This window comes from Acanthaster planci, linkage group LG13 (assembly GCF_054643075.1).
Source record: "Acanthaster planci isolate LZ-2023a linkage group LG13, COTS_SCS, whole genome shotgun sequence".
Classification (NCBI taxonomy): domain Eukaryota; kingdom Metazoa; phylum Echinodermata; class Asteroidea; order Valvatida; family Acanthasteridae; genus Acanthaster; species Acanthaster planci.
In genome coordinates, this window is record NC_141789.1 from 583,842 (window position 1) to 591,801 (window position 7,960).

General features: G+C 40.8%; 1 protein-coding gene across 1 annotated transcript; it reads left to right on the forward strand.

Moving 5' to 3' along the window:
* Positions 1-755: 755 nt before the first annotated feature.
* On the forward strand, positions 756-7,892 carry LOC110979937 (uncharacterized). The gene is made up of 5 exons (XM_022236128.2): positions 756-1,150; positions 1,801-1,987; positions 2,104-2,306; positions 2,409-2,597; positions 2,981-7,892. Exons 1-5 carry the CDS (start codon positions 1,092-1,094, stop codon positions 6,216-6,218), a joined length of 3,876 nt encoding a protein of 1,291 aa, XP_022091820.2. The 5' UTR covers positions 756-1,091; the 3' UTR covers positions 6,219-7,892.
* Positions 7,893-7,960: the final 68 nt, after the last annotated feature.

The following is a 7,960-nucleotide window of genomic DNA, read 5'->3' on the forward strand; positions in this document are numbered from 1 at the left end:
TCATCTGGAAAGTATTGATGAAATTAATGGGTTTTTTTTTTAGTTGAAATGCCGAATAGGCTGAAATGACCAGAGTTTTACCATAGAAAGCGTTTCCCTGATAAAAAGCAAAGCTGGTAGTTCCTCTGAAATCTCGAAAATTCTTTTATTTTTTCGATTACAGTGGTTTAATCATTAATCTCCATTATATAATGGAGATCAATGGGTTTAGTCAATTTGGCCGTGTTCGGGCGGCCTGTTGACACGGGTTTCTTGTTTTCGCGCTCGAACAGGGGGAACACGACTTAAGAACACTGTTCTCGAAACAGGATCACACACCACCTCCTCGTCAGGGTTTTACAGGAACACACGGAAAAACTCGTGAGATTTTGATTTTTGAACATCTGCAAAAAGTAGCTACAGAGAGATGGCTTCCAAAGACACATAGACAAAGGGAAGTTTGCACTTATACATGTACATTATTTTCCGCAGCACAGAAATGAATATTCCTGTTTATGTAAAAAAGAATTCAGCCCATCCAAACATTAACTCTCAAATAACGTAGCCTACATGGACGCCACCATGTTGCATGTTGCTTGTCACTATAACTACCAGCGATAGCCGGTTTGTTCCCGGCGTTCGACCGGCCGACCCACGAACAACAAATCGAGCTATTCGTGAGCATACGGGAACAAGCTGCCCGAACTCGGCCCATGGGTGGACTCTAATAGCGCCCTCTATCGGTCGGTTACAACCTCCAGCTCCCTTCCCACAATTCCTCGCCAAAAGTTTACTTTCCTCAATACTTGCAGAGAGTCTGAATGTAGGACAAAATGTTTAGGTCTATGGAACCAGAAAAGTTCAAACTAGAAAACGATATTTGCTGCTATCAATATATACAAATCTCGGCCACAAATCAGTACTTAATAGAAAATTATCCCTCTAGCAATGAAAGAGACTACTAGCACTAAAGAAAACCATTGTTGCGTCACCATTAGTTGCTATGCTTCTCCTTCGGTGCGTACGGGAGCGCAGGCCGTAGAAACCAAACGTCAGTTGTGTTTATGCTGTGCTTTCAGTGTGGACGCCTTTCTTGTTTGTGAGAATTACGAATGCGATTTTGCCTGATTATTGCCGTACTTCTTTGGGCTCCAGCCTTCAAGACTGTGAGGTAAGAGAACTAACAAGCCCATCCCAGGATTTACACAAAAATGCTGCCCACAAAATAATGAAAGGTTGAAATGGATGTATGTTTGATAGGCTACGTGGAGACAAGCATGTTTAGTGTAGACTTTTTGAATATCATGCAGCTATGTTGGATGTATTATGATTCGGAATCTTTTGCTGAGAATCACCCTCCATATTTACCTGGAGCCTTTTTGATCACTGATAACTTGCCTACAATGAAGTCCAAATTGAGCTGAACCCTGCCAATGAATGTCTACCATACGTTTTCCATGCTTTCACTAACTTTGGGCTAACGTTAGGCTTCACTTCATATCAAGACAATTGTATTTTCACTTTGAAAGTGTATGCTTTAAATAAAAGAAATGTTTCAGAACAACTTCACTGAGGCTATTTGCCATATTATAAAAGTGCATGTAGGCTATTGTATGTCTTTCAGATCAGAATAAGAGTGTGGGAAAAATTCTATACGGAGCCATCGCAATTTTTGAGTGCCATAATATATCAAGTTTAACTAGGGCATGTGTCAGTTTTAGGAGGCGATTAGAAATTAAAGGGATGCATAGAATTCTACAAAAGTAGGCTTGGGCTCAGGCTCTGCTTTAATTTAGGAGTTTTCATTACTTTCTCCCGCAGCTCCCAGACCTTTAGTACCATCTCGGGTCCCTCCCAGGGTAGCCTCCCCATCTCTACCCTGCCTGAAGACTGTCCGTCAACTGTTGATGTGTCTGACATCGTCTTCATCTCTGCAGTCCCAATAGCCATTGGCTTCGGACTGCTCCTGCTCTTGGCCTTTCTGCAAGATCTCAGACAGGCAAACAAGGTACAAACTGAAAAAATGAAACCTATATTTTCTTTACTTTTCTTTTCCCTCTTTGCACACTACTTCCATGACTCATGATTGCTTTTATCAAATGTTTGTCTCTTTCTTTGTTACAGAGCAAATGCTCCTGTCCACCATCTCCTTACAACATCCGGGGAAACAGGGCCAGAAAGGAGCGTACCTACATCATCGATGTAAACTATGCTGGCCGTTCATATTGGGGTTCATTCCTACGTTGGTGTGCACTGCACAAATCATCAGGTGCAAAGAAAAACCCGCGTCTTATGAGACTCCAAGGAACAACTGGCTTCAGCAACTGGTGAGTTACAATTAAGAATCATCATTCAAATACATTTTGAATGTTGCCATGTTAAAAGCAATTTACTTTGATTCTCATTTTTGTGTTAAACTTTTTCCACAGGCTATCTTTTGATCTGGTTCTTGGAAAAACTTCAGAGCAGAAGACTTTGACAACCCCTCGCTCCATCGGTAAGCTCGTAGCCGTGGAGACGAAGTACCCATCAGCGAGCGATGGATTCAAATCCAGGCTGCTTCCATCTTCCAACATTGGAGCTTGCCTGCGAGGAATCATCAACAGGGCATGTGATGTGTAAGTTTTTATTTTGCTTTGTTACAGTTATGTTCCTTGTCCTTCAGATTATGCATTGGTGAGATTGATTGTAATCCTAAAGAATTATATGAAGTGATAATATTAATACTTCAAGTTTGTTCCCGTAAAAGACCTGTAGTGTAAGGAATCAATTATTACAGTGTCTAGGTAAAGTGGCAACAATACCAAGTTTGATTAAAATTTACTTGTCCAAGGAAAAGATTTTTGCAAGTCTTTTATCTGAGAATTTAATCTTTTGTGTAAATTTGCTGTTTGAAAAAGGTGGCATTTTTTGAAAATTTGGCTTTTGAAAGACAAAGTGCTCAGGAAAGTGATGTATTCAAACTTTGATCCTTTCTTCTTTTCGCTGGCACATTTTTCAGTGAGATCAAGAAAATCCATGCCATGGATACTAAGACCCAGGATTGTTTCATCTCTGGCTGTGGAGCAGGTAGTGGTGGTATATCATCATCAGACCAAGGAATTACTACCATCTTTCCACTGCTACTCTCTACCACTCAGCCGGCATCCAGGGTCAACTACATCGCTTACTACTTCAAGAATGGCTCTCTGTGGACCTCAGCCTTAACACCTTGGCACCGGGGCAACTTCACCAGATCACGTCACATCACCTGCTTGTTTGTCTGCATTAGTTACACCATGATTGCAGCACAGGTTGTGTCAAGGTTGTCCGTGGATCAGTCCATTGAGGATTCCATCTTGATAAGCTTGGCAGATTTCACCATCAATGCAGCCATATTGATTAGAGCCATTGTGGCTGGCGTGGTGGTTTTCTCATTGCTTGGAATTGTGGAGATAATCTTCAGAGGCGCACCTACCATCTGGTCATTGCATCTGCCTTGTATATCTCCCAGACTCCGGAACGGAAACCGACTTATGGATGGTATGCAACCTGCTCATGTTCAGTCTGCAGCTGGAGACTTCTTCGGGGGTAGTCTTAAGAGTGTGGAGGAAGGCTTACCTCGTCTCTCCATCAGTGCTCCAGAGCTGCTGCAGCAGGGAAGCAGGCCAAGAGGAAATACCGACCAACAAACCAAGACTACTACTTCATCATGCTTCAATAAGATCAGCAGGCAATGTTCCACTCCCAGTGAAGCCTACAAAATGATGAATGTAGCTGACAACATCAGGTATGACAAGAATAATGCGTGTCATGCAACTTTTATTACGTATTCTCAGTGGACTGTGATCAATGGCCACGGCATCTACAAGCAAAAGATTGAGAGTATGTCACCGATCAAGACGTGTACCAAATCCAATTTCAACACCATTGGTTACAGTTCTGTCAACAACGGCATTCCAGCAAGGCACTCTGTAAGTGGAAGTTTGAATGGAAATATTAGCACCAAGGCAGTTTCCAACTCCCGCTGTCATGTAGCAAACACCATTTCTGATGACATTTATGGAGACAACCAGTCCATCTGCCCTGCTGACCAGCTAGAATGCCATCACAAGTTGACTTGCCACAAGTGTCCTGTATGCCATCGGACCACCGGGAGCAGATATTATGACCCAGGAGCAAGCTGTTCCGGAGAAAACACATCAGCTGGTTACAAGTTCTATAAGCATGGAGGCTTCATTCGTCCAGGGTATGCCTTTTCCAGCTCTAGCCTTGATTCAGCAGGTAGTTCTAGAAGTTCTCTGAGCAGTAACCCAACCTTGGCAGATCTCTCCATATCTTCATCCAGTGATTCCAGTGAATCTGCATCCATCAGTGATTCATCATTCATCACAGAGTCATCATCCATAATCTCCAACCAACTACAGGATGAGTCATCTCCTTACAACACCAATGGAGCAATCAAACACAAAGCATCTGACAATGACAATCTTGACAATGTGGACCTTACTGCACCATCAGCACCTTCCTCCAAGGAGCCTTCACACCTACCTGGCTCCATCTCAAGAGCTACATCTAACTTTGAACGTCTTGAGAAAAAACACAAGGCAACTTGCAAACAGGACGCAGGTGATCGGTGTGAAGACAGCAGACATCTTGATGATAAGATAACGCAAGAAGACATCAGTGCTCAAGAAAAATTCATAAAGTACACCGATGCCCTTCTTGATCCAGAAATCAAATTAGCCCAAGTGCTTCGTACCAAGAACTACATCAACAGGTTCAGTGATATGGGCAAAGGCAGAGTAGTCATCTTGCCGCATCGTGAGACTAAGACCTGGGATGAACTCCTGCTGAAAGTCAAGTTTGCAGCTCATCAACTAACTGAAGACAAGCCAAACCTGTCGATCGACGAGTCAAAATCACAACCTAAGATGGGTGCAATCATAAAAACACCACACAGTCCAATTACAACCGGTTCTGACTACATCATCAGCCTGCCCACGGAGTTTGAAATGCCAAGTGTGACCATAAAAAACAGTAGTAGCCGCAAACCTTTGTTCTTCAACTTCAGAAAGTGGTTGGCAGGGTTGCGCTCCAACCCTAGGGCTGATGTTGGTGATAATTATAAGCTGGAAGTGACAGAGGATGAGGCTGCCATGAAGACTTCAGTTCAGAACAAATACCAGCCTCATGGTCATGACATCACCAGGGAAAGCAGTGTCATCCAAATTGAGGAAGAGACCAAATGTGACACCAAACAGAAGAACTTCTCTCCAGAAAATGCCAACATGACTTTGCCAAATACCTTCAATGGTGAAAGCATCAACGAAGAGGTGACTAATGACCATCTCAAAGGATCTATCTTTCAGTCATCAAGCCACTTGATTGAGTATCAACCTGAGGCCATCAGTGTTGTATCCTCAGTGAGCTGGACCAGCATGACATCACACAGTGCTCCTTTCCAACACCTTGCACCTTGCATGGAAGCAAACACCACTCCTGACACCACCAACAGGAACAACAACAGCATTGACACTGCAGTAATCAACATGGACCCTTCATCATCAACCATGCCGCCAAGTACATCCTCTGAGGAGTGTCTGTCCTTTAAGAGCAACCAAACATCATCTGGTTCCTCTTCAGTCATTCCAAAGTCAACCAGCAGTGAGGGGTTCTCTAGCAGCCTGGGCATCAGCAGCAGCAGCAATAGAATCTGCACCAGCCAAGATACCAGCACCACTGAAGACACCCGTGGCAAGAAAGATATTTCCAGCAGTAAAGAAACCTACGGGCACAAGAGCATCATTAGCAGTAAAGAGTTTGCCAGTGATGGAAACACTTGCAGCAAAACAAGCATCAGCAGCAACAGTACCACCGCCAGCAGTGAATTCACAATGGCTGATGACGAGGAGAATCCTCGCTGGAATCGCTACAACTACTATCAAACCATGCACAATGTTGAGCCAGCCAGTACTCCAACTCCACCCGGAGTCTGCTGCCATGTCTCCGAGCCAGTTATGTTCCTTGTCCTTCACATCTTACTCATAGCATCTTGTGTGTTTGCCTTACTGTGGTCCATCTTATCTCTCCATGGTCTCTGCTGGAATACTCTCTGGACGTGGGTCACAACTTCCATCATTGCCATTGTCATCCAGGCTGTCATCTTGGACACAATCAAGGCTGCTATCATGACACTTGTCAGGTGGTACAATAACTACAACGAGGCTAAACCAAAGCCTTATTCAGTCATTCACTAAGCTCACTACACATATCTAGAAGATCATGATCAGATTATTTGAGGAATGCATAATCTCACAAATACTTGCAAAACATTCAAGAAAAGTCTCTGTGATTCAAGTCTGGCTCTGAAACATAACCATCATTTTTCGGGAAATCCCTAGTTTTTGTGCATGCATTCAACAAGATAATCTGAAGGATTTGTAGTAATAATGTAAGTTCCTATACTTACAGCATGTTTAAACTAAATTTAAAAAATGAAAAAAAAACAAAAATTACAGCTAAAAAAAAGGCAGAGGTTGGGGTCATTCACCATCGTTATTCTGAGTGTTTAACAGAAAATTACTGCAGGGAAAGGTACAAAATGCACTTTTATTAGGATTTTCATCACAGAGTAATTTTTCTAATTTATCATAAATCTAAACATCCAAAGCTTGCCATCGTTACAACTACCATTAAAACATTTGTTTTTGAAGGAGAATCATTACACTGTAATTACCTCAAACATATTAATCATCCAACCATACTCTCAATTCTCAACTTGAAATTTATTTTAAAAAGAGGGAGATTTCATCAAGTTGTAAATCAGAATAGCATTGTAGCTTTGGTAGATACTTATTTGGAATTGTATTGGGGGTTACCAAATGGAGATACAATATCAAGGCAACTTTTAAATTAATGACGAATCCTAGCATCACTTCAGCTTTTGGAATTACATACTTGGCAATATCATTTTCCATCTGGATTGTATCAATTTTCTTAAATCCTTCAATATTTCTATCAATTTTCAAAATTTCATATAGGGCATCATGGCAATTAAATTGAATCATTTAGGAATGTTCATTTCATAAGAGAACTGATAATTCTTTCAATTTCAAAACTGATCAATCTTCAAAATTTCATATAGAGCATCATGGCAATTAAATTGAATCATTTAGGAATGTTCATTTCATAAGAGAACTGATAATTCTTTCAATTTCAAAACTGATCAATCTTCAAAATTTCATATAGAGCATCATGGCAATTAAATTGAATCATTTAGGAATGTTCATTTCATAAGAGAACTGATAATTCTTTCAATTTCAAAACTGATCAATCTTCAAAATTTCATATAGAGCATCATGGCAATTAAATTGAATCATTTAGGAATGTTCATTTCATAAGAGAACTGATAATTCTTTAGAAATTTCAAAACTGATAAAAAATATAGAGTTCAGGAATGTGGGCACCAGTATAAGGTTACATTTTTCCATAATCACTTTCAGAGTTCAAAAACCTCAAGTATGGCACCATTGCAATGTACTTTCATGAAGTTTCTTATTCTGGATTTTTCAGTCATTGATTCGGGGTTTGGGTTTAGCTATTTCAAGCTTGAAATCATTGGAACTAATTCATAAGGAAAGGTATTGTTACTTTTAGAAAAAATCTTGAAGTGTCTAAAAAGTCTACTTAAATAACTCTTGATGGGGGGTTCTACTTGCAACATTTCTTATGCACGTCAAATATATAGGTTAACAGCAAAACGTTTGGACTTTAAATTAATTTTGGAGATGTTCCATTAGTACAATAGACAGCTTTGATTTCACATTGGAAAATACTTAATTGGAGCTGAGGGCTAAGCATTACTGCAGTTCATTTTTCTGGCAAATGTACAGCGAAAAGTTGGGGAAATAAAAGTTGATGACAGGGGATAACTGTCTCTTTTGTTTGATCTTTAATGTTGTGTTCTCACCTGATTATTTACTTAAAGTGACAGGTACCT

Bases quoted from the DNA above. Each gene is read 5' to 3' on its own strand.
- LOC110979937 (XM_022236128.2), top strand. From the start codon at position 1,092: ATGCGATTTTGCCTGATTATTGCCGTACTTCTTTGGGCTCCAGCCTTC. The intron at 1,151-1,800 runs GTAAGAGAACTA...TTTCTCCCGCAG, and splicing joins CCAGCCTTCAAGACTGTGAG to CTCCCAGACCTTTAGTACCA. The intron at 2,598-2,980 runs GTAAGTTTTTAT...CACATTTTTCAG, and splicing joins ATCAACAGGGCATGTGATGT to TGAGATCAAGAAAATCCATG.